This window comes from Rhea pennata, chromosome 1, assembly GCF_028389875.1.
Source record: "Rhea pennata isolate bPtePen1 chromosome 1, bPtePen1.pri, whole genome shotgun sequence".
NCBI lineage: Eukaryota > Metazoa > Chordata > Aves > Rheiformes > Rheidae > Rhea > Rhea pennata.
In genome coordinates this window covers 158769555-158790765 of record NC_084663.1, presented here as the reverse complement: position 1 = coordinate 158790765, position 21211 = coordinate 158769555, and the positions used below count along the sequence as shown (strand labels likewise).

Below are 21211 nucleotides of genomic sequence, written 5' to 3'. Positions count from 1 at the left end.
ATATAAATGTCATTTTCTAAATTAAAACAGGCAAATATCTACAAATATATTGAGCTCCTATAGGTAAGCACTAATTTCCTACAGATATCAATAGGAATCTAAGGTTTCTTAAAAGATTACAAGGTTTAGTATTTCTGTGGTCTTGCACCACTGAGTGACAACTGTCCAAATCCTCACTGATTTTCATCCAGAGCAGACACAGTAGCTGTTCACCATTGCTGTAAGTGAAATGTAAGTTTATCTGTCATTCAAAAATACTGGAAAATGATTGCAACCTATATGGAAGATGAAATTTAAATAGCTTAGTACACCAGACAGAGTTTGAAACTCATCTGTTCAAATGCAGATGTGCACATCTGAGCTGGGTGTCTGGATCTCATTTTAAAGCAAGATTCATTTTCTCTCCATCAACTATGAAAGCAAGAAAGATGAAGAAAGGACTCTCACCTGTGCATTTGTAAAATGTCAGTCTTCGGAAAAAGGAATGTTCTTTTAGGAGAAAACTGGCATAAACACTATTTTAAAATTTCTACAGCTATTAGAAAAGACGTATTAAATATTTCACATACCTAAACAGTACCTCATGCACATTTCAGTAACCTGCTTGCTATGATCTGTGAAAGTTAAGATGGCCTTCAGAAAAGTAAAGAAAGACAGAATTTTGATGAAATACATAATCCCTGGAACAAAGCACTTTGATCACTAATTGTTGGCGAACAGTTTTGCTATCATTTTGTTAGATTTTTAATGTAATTTATAGTATTTTTCTTCTTTAGACACATTACATAGTCTGTGATTCTCTATTACCTGCTGCTCAGAGCACATTAGTTAAGGAAGTATTGTTCCATGCTAAAAAGAAATACAGTACTCATTAAATATATCTCCACTTACAACCTTCCTGCTTTGCGCACATCTATGTATCAAGACACATCAAGACTCTCATTAACTCTCTTTTCACATCAGCAAGAACCAGAGCAGTTACCACAATAGAACATTTAAACCCAAACTTATTATTTGTTTAACTTCCTGCACTGCCATCTTGATTAATAACAGTCTTCACTTCCAAGACAGGTTTTGTTTTCTGAGCTTCAACTTTTCTTTGCCTCTTATTGTGAAACCTATTCATTTCTTTCCAAAGCTCAACAGTCTCCTTTGCCAAATGCCTGCAATTATCATTTCTCAATTCTAATCCTCCCCCTTCTTCTGGCTGATGAAAATTATTCCTTCATTTGACTTCATTCTTGTTATTTATTTACTGCTCTTTATTCTTAGATCTCTTCTTGGTTTCAGTAACAGCCCAACCGTTCTCATGCTCCTTCACCAGTTTCATGCTATTTTCTTTCTTTAAGAGTTTTTTTGCCTCCACACAACTCTGTTCTACAGAGTTTCTTCTTTCCAATGTCTAAGGAAAATCTCAAAACTGAAGCTAACAACTTCATAGTAACAGGTAACTCTGCAAAGTTCTATGACCAAAGTTTCTTCATATAAGCACAATTTATGTGAATGAGAAGAAATGTGTACACCTATGAAACAAAGCAAGGACCATGTAATTAAATAAAAATTCTCTAGAAAAAAACTCAGGATGTTGCACAGGGAGGTACCTCAGCTCCTGGAATAATAAGCGGGTTATGTGAACAGAGAAGTCCTATATGACTCATTCAAAACAGAGTTGTCATATGAGAAAAAAATGGAGTTCAAACAATGTTCTTTGCAGAGCATCAGAAAAACAGCAGCAAGATTCTCTAACCAGTTACAGTTTTCAAATCCATGACCAAAATCCACTTCTTTTTTGCTTTCCATTCCCACTTCCCAGGAGCTTTGAAGACCTTTTTAGAATGATAAATTGCTATTACAGACCCTGAGGAATCTTCTGATCCTTCCCAGAAGAATAGAAGTCCTATGTATCTGCTGATATGCATACTCATTCAGCTTATTTTTTAAATTTGGCTAAGCATCTCTAAAAGAATCAAATGTCCGTTTATTAAACGGACAGAATGTCAGCCTACGTGAAGGAGCCTGCTGTGTCCACAATTGACCATTTGACCATTTCGTCATTGCAAGTGAAACAGAGCACATAATGAAGTAAAAATAGGAAGCTGGGGGCAAATAGAAACTGTATAAATACAGTTAGTAACTTACATAAGCAGCCAACACTAAGCAAAGAAAGAAAAAGGAATGAAGAAAGTGGAAATACAAATAAGTGCATCCAAACACTATATTAAATGCAAAATATAAAATGAGCAAAAGTAGAGGAGAACTAGGGATAGCTAAAATGATTATTCCCCTAATTGTGCATTTTCTCTGAGTTTGGTATTTGAAATACATACAGTAACAAGCCCTAATTGATGTAAGATTTCCAAAAAGCTGTTTTCATTACCATTTTCTCTAAAGAAAAATGTAATCATCCTATCTGAAATGCATACAGGAAAAAAAATCTTTTTCAGATATAATCCCCATTTCCATGTACATGCAGGAACTACTTTATTAATTCTCATTCTTTTATTGCTTGATATGCTACATGATGTATTTCCCTTGTGTTGATTTTGCATCACACAACAGGAAAGCAATGATTTCTAATTAGGAGTTTGCACCCTGAGGCTTTACACTTCTGACTTCAATTACAGCTGCAAACAGAATGCAATGGAGATTGAGAAGACATTCTACGTGATAAATAAAAGTGCTTACTCCATTCTGCAATCATCAGAACTGTGAAGGAACAAGATAGTTAACAAGTATCAGTTTAACAGTATTGGATCTTATGAAGAATACCAAAGACCCAAACAAAGGCTCATCACCTTATGCCACATGACTGAGGAGTAAATTGTACCACATCAAAGAACTAATCCTAAAGCCCTCTATGCTGAAAATGAGCTTCACAATTAGGCTTAACCAGCTGAGTAAAGTAAGGCAAGAGCTATGACAGTAATTCAGAACAAAGAAAAGTATAGCACATTTGCATGTCAAAACTTACCAGAGTAGCAAAAAGATGATAAAGTATGAAGTAAATAGCAACTACTGGTGCCCACATATGTCCTACAGCATTCAGTGTCTGATCCATGACATCTACCCATCCTTCCTGGGTAAGAATCTGAAACATTGACATGAATGCCTGCAAGAAATAGATTAATGAATTATATTAAAATAGTTTCAGAGACACAAGCCTCAAGTTGATTTAATGGAGTAGAAGACTTTTTTTTTTAACTTAAAAGATAACATAAGTGGATTTAAATTTGTAAAGTCAAGTGAAATGCTACTTTCAGAGCAAGAGTTAACCTTGACTGAGATTTAATATTCTGCAACTTGTAAACATACTCCTAGGTCCACTAGCCCATATGAAGCACTCTCTGGTTTCCTCTAGTGCTGATAAAATAGAAGAAATCCTGTGCATTATAGCTTATTGCTTTGAGTGCTATACTGTGCTGTCATTATGCTTATTCTTGAGTGTTAGCTCTCTATAATGTGCCTATCTCTCCAAATGTGCCTAAAATTAACCGTAATTTAATCAGACCATACATTTGTATCATTTTAACAGCAATAGCATTCTAGGCATTTCACAAGTGAGATTAACCAAAAAAATAATAATAATAAAAAAAAGAAAGCATGGCCTCAGTTCTTCCATCTGTTCATCTGTTTCATTCAGTCAAATTATTCTATGATATATTAAGTCGTATTCTTTGGGGAAATGTTTCTGTAACATTTTCAAATCTCTAAAACCAGGAGTGCACATCAAAAATAGAAGGAATAAAGGAAGTGTTTTAACACACTGTCTTTTGAGATAGGCAATATATGAACCCAGATGAACCCTAAAATCTAGATGTTCTAGGCATTTTAAGCCCCAAACCTGCACTCGAGCCATGTAAAGCAGAAGATAGGCTAAATTTCATCTACTGCCATTTTTTTCATAATATACACAAATTTTTAACTATTTATGAAGATCAATACTCAGTATCCATTCACCTAGTCTGAATGCTAGAGATGTGGTATGATTTTCTGGGCACATTTCCGGTCATTTGCAAACAGGTTCAGAGACAGAAAACTGGTTAAGGCCAAAGGCGGTACCTGGGACCAAGGATCTCATAATGAGCTTTCTGGAGAAAGCTGAGAAAGCTGCACTTTACAGAAGGGTTGCTCGTAGAACTGGGAATCACCAGGAAGAAGAAAGAGCCCAAGCCAGGAGTACAATTCATCTGATCAAATGCAGCCATAACCATTACAGGCTTTGGAATTTAAGCTACTCGCTCAAAGCTTATTTTATAGTAATTTGAGAGATATAAGTACTTTTGTCTCATCTCAGTGTAAATTGAGATGAATCACCTTCTGTCTATACTTCACTGACATCTCAAAACGCATCAATGTAGAGGTTTGCATGGTTGGTGAAATTCATGCCACCCAAAAGACTACAGCACAGACCAGCACTGAACAGAGTTTGACAAATGTGCAAGCATGAAATGTGTATCATATCTAGACTCTGCTCTGCCTTAGTCACAGAAGTTTGACTCTGGTATCTAAGTGGTGCGCAGATCTCAATACTTCTAAAACATTAGCTACGGCCAAACTGCTGCATAAATTCTATTGCTTTTGCTTGATATTAAAAATGAATTTATTTTCAGATAGCAAGGATTAGAGCTGGTATCTTACTGAATTTTAAAACCTACCACAAAATGTGCTGGAAACTGAAATATGATGTCAACAACACAGCTTCCTGTTAATATGGTTCCTCTAATTCAAAGTGTTGATGCAGCTTATAGTGATGAAGACATATTATAGCTATGCTCAGTGTGGCTGACACCCCAAGCAACAACGAAGTAACACAACAATGCCCTTGGCACAAACAGAACAGAACTATTCTTGTTACATCCTTAATGAAACAGCACCTAGAAAGCCCTTTGCATTAACTTATCCTAAGCCTGAACATATGCTGGAAAAGCCCAAAACATATAGACTGGTCTATGCTCTTGTAGAATAATACTGTAAATTTCTTGTTCATTTTTGAATCTGCTGGCATAAATATCTCTGTTTAGCTTCATGTTTATATTAATAATAATGTTAATAATTATTAATAAATTAGTAATAATAATGTTAATATTAATATTAACTATAGACACAGTTTTCTTTAGTTCCCTATCAAGTCTGCTGAATTCTTCAAATAAAACAATATTTTCTCTAAGCAGTTCTTCCTGGTGCAAACAAGACTCTTAAGACTACATCCACACTGTAAATATTGTGGAATTATGCTTCTCAGGGCTAATCTACTCTACAGTAGACTGTTCATGCGCATGTTATATGGCACTTGGTCCTGCATCTGCTCCAGGCCCTATGTGGTGTTCCTCTAACTACAGTACATCATTATTATTTGGTGAGGAGAAGCTGGTTCCAACTATCTGAAATCATGAGAAGGATGCGGCACAGCTCAGCACACTATGGTTTCTGTATCGTGAAATCAAGAAGGTGTGCTATGTACCTAAAATTTGAAAGGAGGGCCTGTAAGTGCAAAGCTTGCAGGGATGGTGTTGGAGGATGGATAAGGCAGGGACAATAAAAACTGGTGCAGTCTTGCTGTCCAAATTATGTTTTTGTAGTGCCCAACTGGAGACAACTATTGCCCTGTCTGTGCTCTGGGATTGTCTTGGAATTAGCTGGAGCCAGGAGGAAAGTTAAATATTAAGCAGCATCAGTATCTAGAGGCCCGTGCTTGAGCTCAGTGTCTGACTACTTTCTCTGAGCACTGGACAGGATCTTAGCACTGAAGTTTTTTCTTCTCTGCACATTGTAAATAGCACAAATTTTAAAATAATAAAAATTGGGTCATGGTATCTCTAGATGATGTCCGGAGGAAGAACTGTGCATTTGTACTCTCCCTGGGGCTCCCACACATTTAGCTATTATGAACTTTGCAAACAATTTTCTTGATGATTCTCACACAGAAAAAAAAAAGAATACAGCTTAGTTTCTTATTTCTATTATGCTCTATAGCAGCCTCTGAAGCAGGCAGAAGTATAAACACACTGTTAGACCAAGGGGTTTGAGTAAGGCAGAACTATTTTAGAATTGCTTTTCAGAATGAAATAACACTGATCAAATTTTCAGAGCTGTTTAAGCTTACAAGTCCAAATCACTCATAACGAGCAAACCTAAGGAGTACATGAAATAGATCAAAGCACTCAAGAGATCATACACATTGGGGGATGAAGCTAACTGTAAGACTTAAATTCTTATATCAGCGACATCTTGGCCAAATGTAATGTACTGACTTTTCCTTTGGACACACAGATCTCATAGAGAACAAAAGCCAGTAGCAGCCCAAAATGGAGAAAACTGCTCACAACTACCTTTCCGTAAATCCTTTATATCAGCTAAAATCTTAGCTATCATCTCATGCGTTTCTGTGAAAGCCCAAACATAGATGCTGGAATTTGCACAGTACCATTCACTTGCATGTTCCAATCAGTAATCTCAGCCTTAACTAGCATATCATTAACTTGTGCCCAGATTATCCCCTGGAGGGGAACCCTTTGAAGCAGTGTCCCCCACAACCACACACAGAGCCACCTTATACTGCACAAAATTGTATCACTTTACTAGTGATACATGTTCTTGCAAAAAATCCTACTGAGGGTCTCCAAAAAAAAAAAAAAAAAAAAAAAAAAAAAAAAAGAAAGAAAAAAGAAAAAAGGCAGAACACCAGCATGTGTTATCTTTGTCTGTAAAAAACCTCATGCCTCTCCAGAGAAAGAAATACTGGGAACTTCAGCTCAGGAGAGACCTTCTGTAGACAGAGGAGTACGTGTGAAACAACAGGAAATTCAGCCGCCTTTATATCAGTGTTTGGGGGTAAAGAAGACAACGATCCCCTCAGGGTACTGCAACACTGCACAGCACTAGTCCTCACCTTCCCTTCACAGGCAGGGGTAAAGCTAAAAGAGGCGATCACTGTTTCACTGTACTCAGAGCAGCTCGGGACCTAATGGGGGTCATCTCTCACTGGTGTGATAGTCTGCTGAAATAGAAAGAAAGGTAGATGCTATATAAAACAATACAGCCTGCTGCTGGCTTTAAAAACCCCTGGGTAACCACATAATTGAAGCAGTGCAGTATCCTTCATTCTGAATCACATATTCTAGTTTATTGGATTTTTTTAAAATGTATTTTAATTATTTCTTCAAGGTATAAACATATCTCCAGTACTGTGTGGTGAACCCTTCATTACTACAAACAGTATGTTAACTTAGAAAAGATACTCTTTTAGCATAGTAAAAATCTAATCTTCCATCTAAACAAGAGGCAATGGGCAGAAACTGAAGCACAGGAATTTCCGCCTGAACGTGAGAGTGACAGAGCACTGGCACAGTTGCCCAGAGAGGTTGTGGAGTCTCCTTCTCTGCAGATCTTCAAGGCCTGCCTGGATGCAACCCTGTCTAACATGCTGTAGGTGACCCTGCTGAGCGGGGAGGTTGGACTAGATGATCTCCAGAGGTCCCTTCCAACCTTACTGATTGTATGGTTCTAAAACAGTTGTCTATAATGGACATAGTTAATAGTATATCACTTTAATACAATTTAAGTATTTTTATTTATTATTTATTTGATTTTTATTTAATATTATACAATAAAAGTCCTTTATATGACAAAATACTGGTTTTTTTAAAAAAAGTAAGGCAGTGTACAATGAGCAGTGTACAATGAGTCTGTGTTTTGCACTCAGCAATCTCCTTCAGAGCAAGATATTTTTAGTTGAAAGGTATACTTCCCACTGTTTATTTTAAAATGAATTTGAAATGCAACCATCTAGCTGACAGAATCAACATCTGTGAAGATAAGACTTAAAGATTTATGCAAATGGTGAATTTCTGAATTAATTTATGCTATAGAAAAGGCTGTCAGTTTGAGTATTTATGCCCTATTACTTAATTAGCTGTTTTGACGATGAAAGTCAAACTACTTTTTTTTTTTTTTTTTTTTTTTTTTAAGTGGATGATCAACAAATGTTCAGTTAAATGTACCAGCAGGGGTCACAATTCTGGTATCTTGTCCATCCATTACAGAGGTGGTGCTACATGATTACTACAGGAAAAGTTGGGAAACTTTCATTTGTAACGTACTTGGCTCATAACTGGTCCTTGCTCATAAAATATTATGGACCAAATCCCAAAGGCCTTACTCATCAATGCAGTTCTGTAATAAGTGGTGTTATTTCTGTAAATTAAGTTAACATTTGGGCCAATACTGTGAAATGCTTGCATTCTTTTCTACTTATGTTGAACTTGCTTTTTTTCCCTAATGTACTAATGAGTGCTCAATAACCCATCTGAGAGCAGAACAGCTATTCTATAAAAATGTGTCAATGAGACTAAGATTGAAACTGCATCAAAGAATTAAGACTATACCGTTTGGTTATTTTAATGGATGATACTTGGAACTAACATGTCATAATTTGAGCCTCCTCCTAGTTCAAGATTGAAAGGAAAAAGTCCTGATTCTACTGAAGATAGTAGATTCTGATACTGACTAATGGCAATAGCAAAAATCCCATTGGCATCAGGTGGGCCTGGATTTCATTTTGTGTTGACCTATTTAAAAGAACAGCAGCTCTCCTAGCTTCGTAATTTATCCAAGACAATGAGCAGTCAATACATGGCTCCAAACTGCATGAGAAACTGTGATTTAAGGGACATGGAAGTTGGAGACACTAAAAATGTGTTTTGATTTCCATACGGTGAATCTTTAAATTTCTTGGTAACTATCTTCCACGGATGCCTTTGAACAGAACTCTCTCATTTCTCTTTTATTTTGTGTGTGGATCTCAGCTATTCCCTGTTTTTCTCAGGGCTCAATATGTGCAGGCAGAAAAGATGTGCAAAAATAGAGATAGCAGATCTGTTAAAAAAAGTATAGAAAACATCTATATTTTTATACTTAATATTAGCGATAAAACCAGTCTATTTGGAAAGCTGCAATGGTCAAAAGAAGAACAGCGAAATTTGTAACCATAGAAACACTGAACTTGTGCCTATTGACTGTTGTCAAGAAACCATGTGAAAACATGCAATTTATAGGCATTAGTGAAAGAAGGAGGTCTGCTTGTTCCAAAACCCATACTGTGACCTCCTGTAAGGCACTTAGGGTTTCAAAATGATTTCATGTGTTTTGTCTACTTCAGTGCTGAAGGCACTTTAATGTGTAACCTCAAAATTTAGTCTCTAGTGTGATAATTTTTTCGTAGTGCACTTGTCCTCAGCATATTTAGAACTGCAAAAAGTCCACAATAACAAACAGTGCCTGCCATTGCAGCTTCATTCTTGTTTCCCCCTAAAAACCTACAGTACCAAATTCTTCTGATGCAGACCTCCTCCTATCACCTACATTATATAGTAATCCAAGTGCTTGTTCAGTCACACTTTGAAAATAATTCATTCCGTGCAAACCCCAAAGCACACATTTTATAAGTGTCTTATTGGAAACTGATTCAGTGGTATTCATTCAGAAGTGACAGTATTAGTGGGAATTCCCTAAACTTTGCTAGAAAGACACTCTTTAGATGGACATTGTCCTATCAAAATCTTGGACTATAAAGTTTTCCGTGACTCTATTAACTTATAAAGAGTTGCTTCATTAGACTAAACAGGAAAACACATACTGTAAATCATACTTTGAATCACTACGACTAATTGTATATGTATATAAATAGAGAACGACTAAAAAATAAGAAGAAACTATTAATTCAAGCTATCATATAAAAAAGTATTAAATACTTCAATTCAGTATTACTGGAACACTGCTTTCTTGTTGTAAAAGGTCTTGTATTTTTCTAAGAAACGAATCAGAAAATAGAAAACAAATCTGGATATTTCCTGTTTTTAAACAAATGTGTAATTTGCTGGATGAAGTATTTTCTGCAAATTCACACATATATTTCAATATGTAGATATAACAGCTAAAATTCATTATGAGAAAAATACTTATTGAGGTCTAATGCACATTGAAATGTCCAAAATAATTTAAAAGTTTATTAATATCTTAATGTATCTCAGCGATGTTTTACTGCAGGTTGATCTTTCTCAGATCATTACTCCTATTTATCTAGTTAAAATCTGAAAATTGTTGTGTATATCTTATTTGAATTATACAATAATAATACTTTCAGAACTGTCATTGCTGTTTTGCATAAGTAATAAACTAATTCCAAAGACAAATTCCATGATAATTTCAAACTTTTGCAGTTGGAAGTTTGTTTTATAAATTATACATGGGATTTGGATCCTCTGAGATCCATATTGGGATACCACAGCACAGTGGTAGTATCACTCAGTCTACAAAGGCCTGATTTTGTAAGAAAAACTTGAGTTATATTATCTTTTTTTTCTTTCTTCAGCTTTCAGAAAAGAATTGCATTGAATTCTTAATGATCCTACAGACTTTTTCTAAAATAGAAAGCATGGCATTACATTATTCCCTGTGGGTAGGTATTATTTTGTCTTAGATTTGATAGCTAGCATCCCATGCATCAAATACAGGTTGATAATTACAAATTGTTGCCTGGCCATTTTGTTTGTTAAATTCATGACTCCTGAGGCTGCCTTTGTCATTCTTATTTAATAGCTCCAACCAATGCAGTTTCACTAAAACAGATACAGTGGATAACCAAGCTGGGATAAGAGAAACAAATAAATTGTGACTGGAACCAATCCAGGTACACTCAATTTAATATATTATTAAAGAAATGGCAGTATTTTCATTCAGAACAGTGTGCATTAGTAAATATATTAGCTCCAATTTCCACTGATCTTCAATGTTCTGTTCTGATCTAATGTAATGTCCATAAATCTCCATTATTTATCATTATTTATGCCCCAAAGGCAAACACTTATTTTGTCAGTGCAAACAGGTTTTACAGTCCTGTGCAAAACAGGCATTCCTGTACAAATCAAGGACAATCATTTTCATAATATGAAGATATAAATCATGTGTAGGCATGTTTTATATACATTTTAAGGATATTATTCATGGTTGTGCTCATGAACACTCTTTTTGTACTGTGCTAGACTACTGTTATACCATATGCTGTGCTGTATCACCATCAGTGTGTGTAAATATAATTTCTCTGTATTCCCTCAACAACAGAAATAGAACACCTAAGCCAAACTTCACTACTGAAGGCAGACTGGAAGACTGACATACCCAGAAAATACAACTCTTTTATCTCCATGCAAGTTAATTCTGCTTCATGGTTCTTAGAAGGAAAGCAAGATTGGTAATACAGTAACAAGTATGATATACTAATAATGAGAGAATAATAACAAGCAAGAAATAATCAATGCTGCTTATACTTGCCCGTGGAAAAGTTGTAAATCTATCCAGTTCTTCCACAAAGCAGAACATTTGTAAACTGATCGCTGACATTACAATTAAAAGGCTGGCAGTAAATACCACCAAACTCCCAAGTTTTTTTCCTGGTCCAAATATCTTATATACAAAATCCTCCAAAGCAGGAGAAATCTTTATAAGTCGAACTACTCTAAGAACCTACAAAGAAAGAGAAAATATCAATGTATTAGTTGTTTCACTCATTACACTCAGCAACATCAGGCTCAGAGACTTCAAGATCAAGAAGGAACGTATAGACTTTTAGCCCAGTAAATATCACGTTGCCATTGCTTGTAACAGGCCACAGGTTGTACGTTAGGTTAAGAACACAAGCCCCTAAGACCTGTGAGAGTTTGTCTTATCTATCTGTCTAGAGATTCGTATTAGCTTTTAACAGCAGTTAGATAATAACCAGGTAGCTATTAAACTGCTTTGTTTTAGCTTCCTGCTTAGCTTTTTACAATTGTGTGGTGTAAAGCTTATTGTTATGTATACATTTTGTACAAACAGATAGTAAAAACAAGCAGTAATTTTGCACAGAATGAACTATCTATGACCCTTCAATAAAATGCAGCAGTGAGGAGTACAGGCATGGGATGATAGCAGAGGTCTTGAGAGCATAGGCTCCAAGGCTGTAAACAACTCACTAATGACCAATGGTCATCATGGGAATGCAGCAGGTTTTAGAGGTAACAAGGGAACAATGACACACAAAACACCTCATAAAAAGTGTATTTGCATGATGCAACATAGAATTACAGATCAATGAAGAAAGACCAAGGTTTACAGTATATTAACAAATATATAATGACCTCAAGCAGACCCATGAGGAAGAAGAAACTATCAACATCAGACTTCTCCTAGTTAAGGATTTGGGACACTGATAACTCACCATACCCATCCCAAATGAACCTCTGTATGTTAGGACCCAGAGGGACAGAGGAACCGTGAGCAAAACACCAAAGTATAGACACAATTAAGTCTGTATATCATTTTGACTATGTATAATTTGAACTGTGTTTGTATTGTTGTAACTGGAATAACTAGATCTTCAATTGGAACGTGGGACTTAATTAGACTAATAACAACAAAAGTATAACTTTGAATATAAGATATGGTCCTTTTGCCCATACCAAGATTTTGAGTGTAGCAAACTGGGAATTCAAGCAACTTACTCTGTAACTTAGATGCAACAAATTCCTAAGAGGCTGGCTAAACCACTCCAAAGGTTGATCATCATCACTGTTAAAAATTCTTACTTATTTCAACTGGGCAGGGTCCTGAGCAGTCTTTGAAGAAAGCTCTGCTTTGAGGAGGAGGTTGGAGTAGATAACTAAAGGCCACTTACAACCTAAATTTTTCTATGATTCTGTGGTATCTGTAATATCAGGTTACATATTCACATAAAGAAATGCCAACTCTTCTTCCACAGGTCATCTTTCCAATTCAGTGACCCAGAGGGAAATCAGCACAAATTGCCTGGCATTGTGTACAGTATAACCTAGCAAGTTAGATAATGAAATTTATGTTGCTATTTCATTCTATATACAAAAAGGGAAAAAATGGGTGATATTTCTCAATAGGAAATAGCATCTGTGTGCCAGTGATATATTTTATACCTCCCAGTATTTATACTGGCAGCAGAATTGTGAGTGTGTGTCAAACTCTGCTGAGGTCTTACCTAATATCCTGATCCACTTGCTGCTCCTGTCATCACCTCTGTCTGCAGTGTCAGCAGCACTGCAGGTGCTGCTACTGCTGAGTCTACCTTTGTTAAAGCTGCTGATCCTCCTATTCCTGACAGTGGTGCTGCCATAAACAGTGCCAGGAACATCATCATCAATAGAGGCAGTGACAGCAGTTGCTGGAGACAACTTGCAGGAGCATAAGGAGCAAATTAAATTCTATAGTTCTTACAAAGAAAAGGATTCTTTAGCCCAGGGTACATCTTTTATTTCCATGAAGATCATATTGAAACTGAAAGGTAGGAATTACAGTGCAATTATAGGCTGACCTCATATAAAAGTCCAATACAACCACCATGCTGCTTTTGGAGAAAAAATAGGTTGACAGACGATGTGGTAGTTGTTCACAGAAAGGCTTCACTGTACCTTACATATTGCTAAGAATGTACATCTTGTATTTTGCATCAAATTCATCTAATCTATCTAACAGTCAGGTGCCCAGCATAAGCTACTCATCTAGACTCTACTGTCAAAGGAGGGAGAGGGAGAGAGAAAGTCAACACCAGAGAGCAATTCATTTGAAACATACTCAAATCCTAGCGTGGGGTGGGATGAATCATGCTTTGGAAGCCCCTATCTGTCTTCACAGATTATAAAAGGGACCTAGATAGAGAGGTTACACTAGACACCTTAACTTCCAGATCATTAGAAAAAGACGAGATGAAGCCTTTTCTTTCAGGTTCGTTCAGGGCACTGTGATCGCATTACATATAATCTGTGTACGTGACCCTGGTTACCAAGACAGTAACAGATTGTAAGATTATTGAAACTTTCAGATACTATGAAGAATTAAAGTGCAAACATGGTGCCTCTGGACATACAAGATCTACCAGCATGTGACTGCTCGCTCTGTTCCCATCAATACTACTTTCAGCACCGACTCCAGTGGGGTGAAGACTTCATATTAGTTAGTGGTTTTCTGAGTCACGTTTTAGATAAACTGCATTGCCCATTTTACTTTTTCCCTTTCCTTTTGGGAGCATTAACTGACCTTTAAGCTACACACTAATCTTATTGATACTATTTGCTGTTTCATTTTTTTTCATTAGGAGACAAATTAAATTTAGCAAAAGTACACTGTAATGAACATTTATGCATTCCATGTAATTGAATTACAAATTGTATTGAATTTAAAAAATGTAGAAAGTGCACTCTTTGGATTAAATATAAAAATATTTTGCAACCAAATCGAAATGAAAACTACAAAAGAGAAAGCACAGCTTTGTTACAAATAATGGCTGCATCTCTTGATGATTATTTATTCAGAAAAAGACTCAGTAATACTTTACCCACTGAAGTGTACCATACTCTTCAAAATGCTACATGTCAAATTCTGTTGAACTTTCTTCCTACTATGTAAGCTTATTGCAGGCCTCTGCTAAAATACGCAAATTTTGTCATTTCTCCCCTGATTGGGGGGCCTATAGATTACAGCATGGAATGGTGCTTTGCTCTAATTTATAGATGTTTTCTTTCACAGAGCGCTTTAGAAATTGTTTTGAATGAATGAACAGTGAATGCAAGGAAGATAGGTGGGAAGGTGGAAAGTAGCCAGTACAGTGAAGGGTGAATGGTATGTTGGCAAAAGTATTGATTAGGACTAACAAATAATGCAGACTGAAATGTACACCTAGGAAGGCTAGAGAAGCACAAAATACTGCTTACTATCCTGGAATGTGTCAAATAGGACTTTTGTTTTCAGTAACCAGTTTTGCTGGCTGATAAGTAACACATTTAACCTTTCACCATTAATATCTAAAGGCCTGGAGATCTGCCTAACCTCCAGATATACAAATATGAGCAAGACTTTTTGACCTTGGTAAATTTGAAAATGTGTTATCTAGCTTTCCCAGAAGCTTAATTGCTTGGGAATATGGTGTGTGCCTCCCTTACACACTGACATCAAAGGTGAAGGATTTTCCAGCCTTATCATCATTGGCCTCTTAGGGAACATGGATTGAAAAAAGGCAATCTACATCATTCAGTGCAGTAGGTGTTTCTGTTTGCAAAGTGTATATCTCTAATAAATATATATATATTGACTAATAGATATATATATTGTGAAAAAAATCACACCCTGGTATTATCTGTTAGAACAGCAAGTGCTTTTTTTTTAACTGAGAAACCTAATTAAATACATTAAAAATATACATGTTATTATCAACATCTGGCTACATCTTAATTATACTTTCAATCCTATGAGTTAGTGATGATCTTACTTATTTAGTCTAATGTGTTTATAATTTATACTTAAACTGCCTGGAAAAAAAATCATCAGATACTAGTGGAATCTGCCACTTTCTGGAGAAAGAAGTCTAACACGGCGGGCAGGAGACTTGCATGGATGAGCAAGGAGCTCCTGGCAAAATTCAGATAGAAGAAGTACACAGAATGTGGAAGAGGAATATAAGAATGCAGTCAGAATATGTAGAGATGCGTCGAGGAAGGCTAAGGCCCATTTGGAATTCAGTCTGGCAAGGGATGTCAAGGACAACAAGATGGGATTCTTCAAATACATCAGTAGCAAGAGGAAGACTCAGGAAAATGTGGGCCTGCTGTTGGGCCCACATCCCTCTGGGACCAGGTTGCCCAGAGAGGTTGTGGAGTCTCCTTCTCTGGAGATATTCAGAACCCGCCTGGATGCAATCGTGTGCAACATGCTCCAGGTGACCCTGCTAGAGGGGTTGGACTAGATGATCTCCAGAGGTTCCTTCCAACTTCAACTATTGATTGAGGCCCTGGTGATGAAAGATACAGAGAAGGCAGAATTACTGAATGCCTTCTTTGCTTCAGTCTTTACCGCTAAGGCTAGCCCTCATGAATCCCAGAGCCAGGAGACAAGGGAGAAAGTCTGGAGGAAAGAAGACTTTCCCTTGTTTGTGGAGGATTGGGTTAGAGATACTGGACATACTTGATCTGTATCCATGGGCCCTGATGGGATGCACCCACGAGTACTGAAGGAGCTGGTGGATGTTATTGCTAGGCCATTCTCCATCACCTTTGAAAGGTCCTGAAGAACTGGACAGGTGTCTGAGGAGTGGAAGAAAGCCAATGTCACTCCAGCCTTCAAAAAGGGCAAGAAGGAGGACTCAGGCAACTATAGGCCAGTCAGCTTCACCTCCATCCCTGGAAAGATGATGGAACAGCTCATTCTGGATGTCATCTCCAAGCATATGGAGGAGAAGGTGATCAGGAGTAGCCAGCATGGATTCACGAAGGGGAAATCATGGTTAACCAACCTCACAGCCTTCTATGATGGGATGACTGGCTGGGTAGATGGGGGGAGAGCAGTGGATGTTCTGTACTTTGACTTCAGCAAGGACTTTGATACTGTCTCCCATAACATCCTCCTAGAGAAGCTAAGGAAGTGTGGGTTAGAGATTCCAGCGCAGGGCTATGAAGATGATCAGAGAACTGGAGCATCTACCCTATGAAGAACGGCTGCAAGAGCTGGGCCTGTTTAGCCTGTAGAAGAGAAGACTGAGGGGGGATCTTATCAATGTGTATAAGTACCTGAAGGGAGGATGTCAGGGGGATGGGGACAAACTCTTTTCAGTAGTGCCAAGTGACAGGACAAGAGGCAATAGGCACAAACTAAGACACAGGAAGTTCCACCTGAGTGTAAGGAAAAACTTCTTCACTGTGAGAGTGACAGAGCACCGGACCAGGTTGCCCAGAGAGGTTGTGGAGTCTCCTTCTCTGGAGATATTCAGAACCCGCCTGGATGCAATCGTGTGCAACATGCTCCAGGTGACCCTGCTGGAGGGGTTGGACTAGATGATCTCCAGAGGTTCCTTCCAACTTCAACTATTTTGTGATTTTGTGTGATTCTGTGAAAAACAAACCCATATTTGAAACAACTATAACTGGAAATACTGTGAAGATATTCTGGCCAGTCAAATGATCAGTGTTTAACTTACTGTAAACAACAATTCCTAGAACCCACCAAAAAAGTGAAGTATCTAAGCAGTATTAACCTGCAATTCTTATTTGTCAAGTTGGCATACATGGCACCTTTCTTCCCTTATCTAAGTTATTAGATAATGATTTTTAGAAGAAAGGCAACATTTTACACCTTTCTTTAGCAATATACAATATAGCACATTGTAATGAATCTTAGCGCTTTCTCCCACAGCTGGAGCAACCCTAAGCATTTCATGGAGGAAGAACGGGGAACTGGCTGGACTGATTAGAACTGGAAAAATTAGAAATCAGAATGAATGAGTGTTTCTTCTTCTCTTCCCCTGCTCTTCTCCAAAGAGAAAACTTAGACCTGCAATAAACACACTTTTCCTTTCGATTAGGAATACTTGAAGCACTACAAAAACTACAAAAAATTCTAAGATGACTTTACAGAAATAATTTCAGAAGATCCACAATAACTGGAGTCTCTCTGTAGTTAGGGATGCAACAGCCACAGACATTAAGATATTCAGGAGCATGTGCACTGAAGGCTCAAGAAGAAACCAGAAAAGCAGTGGTGGATCCCATGGAAGGTGAGGCTGTAAACCTCAGGCAAGGCAAGGCTGAATGAAGGCCTGTGACTAAACTAGTCCACAACCTATTGAACAGTGTAGCCTCAGACAGAAATGGGAATTACTGGAAACAGAAAAGTAGAGGACTTAAGAAAAAAATACTATCTCTGTAAATCCACCCAAGGAAGGTATTTAAGAACAGACTTAATGGATTTGCTAAAATTTTAGAAGTATTCTCAAAATGAGTCACTAGAGTGAGACTATCAGTAGTCTGAGAATAGAAGTAAATCAGAGTGAAATATGTACAACAGTAATGCTTTTAGTGGCTGTTTGAATTAATTAGGGTAAAATGTAAAAATAAGCTAGTCATACCTGAAAATATGTAAACTGAGAGTGATAAAGGTCTGGATAAATATGAAGAGTGGTTCCAATTACAAGCAGCAACTCAAACTTGTGAAGAGATGAGCTAATGTATCCTGTGAAACCCAAACACCAGATCTTCAAGAGGGCCTCTAAATCAAACAGAACTGTAAAAGCAACCTAGAACAAAAAAAAAAAAAAAAAAAGAAGAAAGATGGGTTCAAATCACTACGTTAAATTGCAAGTTTCTATGTCATGATGTTTATCAAGGATTTGCATGGCAAAAATATCTCCATAACATTTAGAAAAAACACTGTTAAAAAGAATGAACAGTGAATAATAGATTTGTGTAAGAGATAATTTTGTAAGATAATTTTGGGGGTTTTCTAATTTTTGTGATTACATGGTGTTCATTTGTTCTGTGGCAAACTATGAAAACAATTATAGAAATGAAATGAATTTTTAAGTTTAGAGCACTTTTAAAAAAATGACAATCTGATGTCTTGAAAGATTTCTGTAATTACATTTATATATATAATCATTAGAATGTATTACTATTGCAAAAACAACTTATGATAATATGATGAAAATTAAGTATGACAAAACACATATTTACTATTCCTTTAACTAATTTGGTCCTATGTGCCAACCAAACTAGGCAAATTCTTAATTTAGTTTCTGCTTTCAAATAGTTGATAGATGGTCTTAGTCATGCTAGGAATTGAACAACCTGACACCCTAATTTTTCAAGAGACATAACAATAAGTGGTATTTATATACAACTAAGACTTTTAAAGCACTGTGCAATTTTTAGAAAGCATAGCCCAAACTTCCTCTTAGGAAAAGAATTACTATCTTATTTTTACAGAATATAAAGGTGAAAGATAGAGAGATTAATTAACTGTGGGCTGTAAAGTCTACTGGATTTGGCAGGAGATAACAAAGTCAGAGACCAGGATTTTAATCCTGAACCTGACACTGGCAATCTCTGAGACTTTGCCTTAGTACTTAAGTTATTAAAGATTTAAACTCTACAGTCCATCAAAAATATAATTATATTTACCAACATCAAAGAAGGATTTTGTGAGATAGCTAAATAGTATTTTATATATTTTGTGTGTAAAGGATTCTCAGAAGCAAGAGTGGAGATGGAAACTAAACACTGAAGTGTTCCTGCCCTATGTTCTTTTCCTATACTCACTCCTCTGGTCCACATGGCTGCTGAAGAGCAGGGCTACCAGGTACACTCATATTGTTTCCCCAAGGCATGCAAAACAGCAACCAGGCTTCAAATGTCCTCCAAATGACTAAATCAAGGCAAAATGATTCACAGCACTCAAAAGCATTTTAAATTATGAACGAAATACTATGAAATATTTCTATGAGGCTGTATGTACACACACCCAGGTACATAAATGCATGAATCCTCATATTTCCAAAGAAATTTGGCCAACTTTTCTGTCTCTGTTTTTATAGTTTGAAGAGATCAGTGAGAACAATGAGCCAAACTTGAAGAAACTACTACATTACATGAAAACCTCCATCTGAAACACAAAGAAAATGTTTTATCTCAAATTCTAAAGGAAAGCTCATTTCTGAAATAAAACACATCTAATTAAGTTCTAAAAGATTCTGAGGGCGAACTAGGAAAAATGGATCAGGAGTAGGAAGCAGCTGGAATTCAATTTCAGAACAGGTGGAATAACAATGCTATTTAAATATACACATACACTTCAGAGTACATAGGCTTCCCATTAGGGATCAGATTAACAAATACGATGTTAAGTGTATTTTAATTTATTCTAAAAAATGTGTGGGCAGGATCATTTGCATTTTACATGCTTGTCAAAGGAATTCAAACCACTAACACTTAAAAATGTATCAAATGGTTTGCATAACATCTGATTACACTTATACACCTGTCTTCCTGCTGACAGAGCTTGTATTTTTTCCTTCCTTGCAATTAATTAGGAAAGAAGACTCAGAATATCTGCCTAGAACTTTTTGTTAGGTGTGAAATGTAATACAATTTTTATAGATTTTTATGCTGAAATCACTCCTTTCATTGCTGCAGAGACAGGGGAAAGGCAAGCTTATGTAAAAAAAGCAATAACATATCTGCACAGGTATAATATTGGGCAGCTGTCATCTACCAGATTGCCAATTTCCCTTTGGCAAAACATCTGTTTGTTCTCACCCTGCATAAGGAAATGAGGATAAGAGACAAGAGAGGCAAAAGAGGAGTTACCAGGAATGGATTGCTTCCCTATTGGCTCCATTCAGTCACCTGGAAGTTGCATGGCACTAATGCTGACTTTAGCAACATTAACTTTTGCCAATATCTCTTTAATATTTTTTGCAGTGACAGAGCTCAGTTTCAGCCACCATCCAACAGTGATAGATCTAGTTGTTTTTCTTTATAACCATCGCCTACTTGAAAGCTTATCAAGCTATTGGGAAACCTTAGAAGGGAATTCTTCTAAGCAGAAGTGGGATCAAGGGATGTCTAGACTTTTCCTTACTACCAGATGTGACATTACACTCACTCTTTCCTTCAGCAAGGAGAGGAAAAAGGCTTCACAGAGGCAGCATCAACACAAGGAAACAGACTTACTGCAAAAGGAACCTAAAAGGAAGAATATAGGACCACCAGTTTTGAACTCTGTTTTCAGCCCTCTAAAACAATACTTAGATGAATTTTGCATGTCTTCAATAAGACTTCCATTCTGCAACCTCTTTTAACAGAAGGCAGTATGGCAGTCACATAACAACAAACATTCATCATTATTCTATCTAAGTATTGAGCAGGTAAAATCAAAGTCCTCAATAACAAATATCAAAATGGGTTTGGATTTGTACTCTTTCTGGGTCCTCAGATGCTGTATTTGGTTGTTCACTCCTCCTGTTACAAGTCTGTTTTTGCTTAATCTACACGGTTGATGTATGCAAGTTCAAAGCTTGTCAGATCCTCTTATTACTACTGGGTATACTAAATTATGTAACCAATGGGATCTGGGTTTAGAATTCATCCTATCTTTTCTGTGTTTAACCTTTGACTCTTTGTTTCCTGAGTCTGTCCTCTCTTTCCAACACAGAAAGTAGGATTTTTTTCCTTGTTACTGCATATCCGAATAATTTAAGTTACGTTTGTCTACTAAATTCAAATGGACACATTTCTACAAATCTAGGCCACTATAACCTAGGGGTTGCTGAAAGGACCCTATGAGCTATTACATCAGGCCATGTCCACTTCTAAGATGACCTCTGGAA

The 21211-nt window shown here is 36.7% G+C and overlaps 1 protein-coding gene across 1 annotated transcript in view; it reads right to left on the bottom strand.

The window, feature by feature from the left end:
• NALCN (sodium leak channel, non-selective) overlaps nt 1-21211 on the bottom strand; it is a 243686-nt gene that overhangs the window by 93444 nt on the left and 129031 nt on the right. The window contains exons 12-14 of the mRNA XM_062566808.1: nt 17954-18121; nt 11329-11520; nt 2972-3109 (exon numbers count right to left, since the gene is read on the bottom strand). Of these exons, the coding sequence (XP_062422792.1) occupies nt 2972-3109; nt 11329-11520; nt 17954-18121 (498 nt within the window). The remainder of the gene's footprint in view (nt 1-2971; nt 3110-11328; nt 11521-17953; nt 18122-21211) is intronic.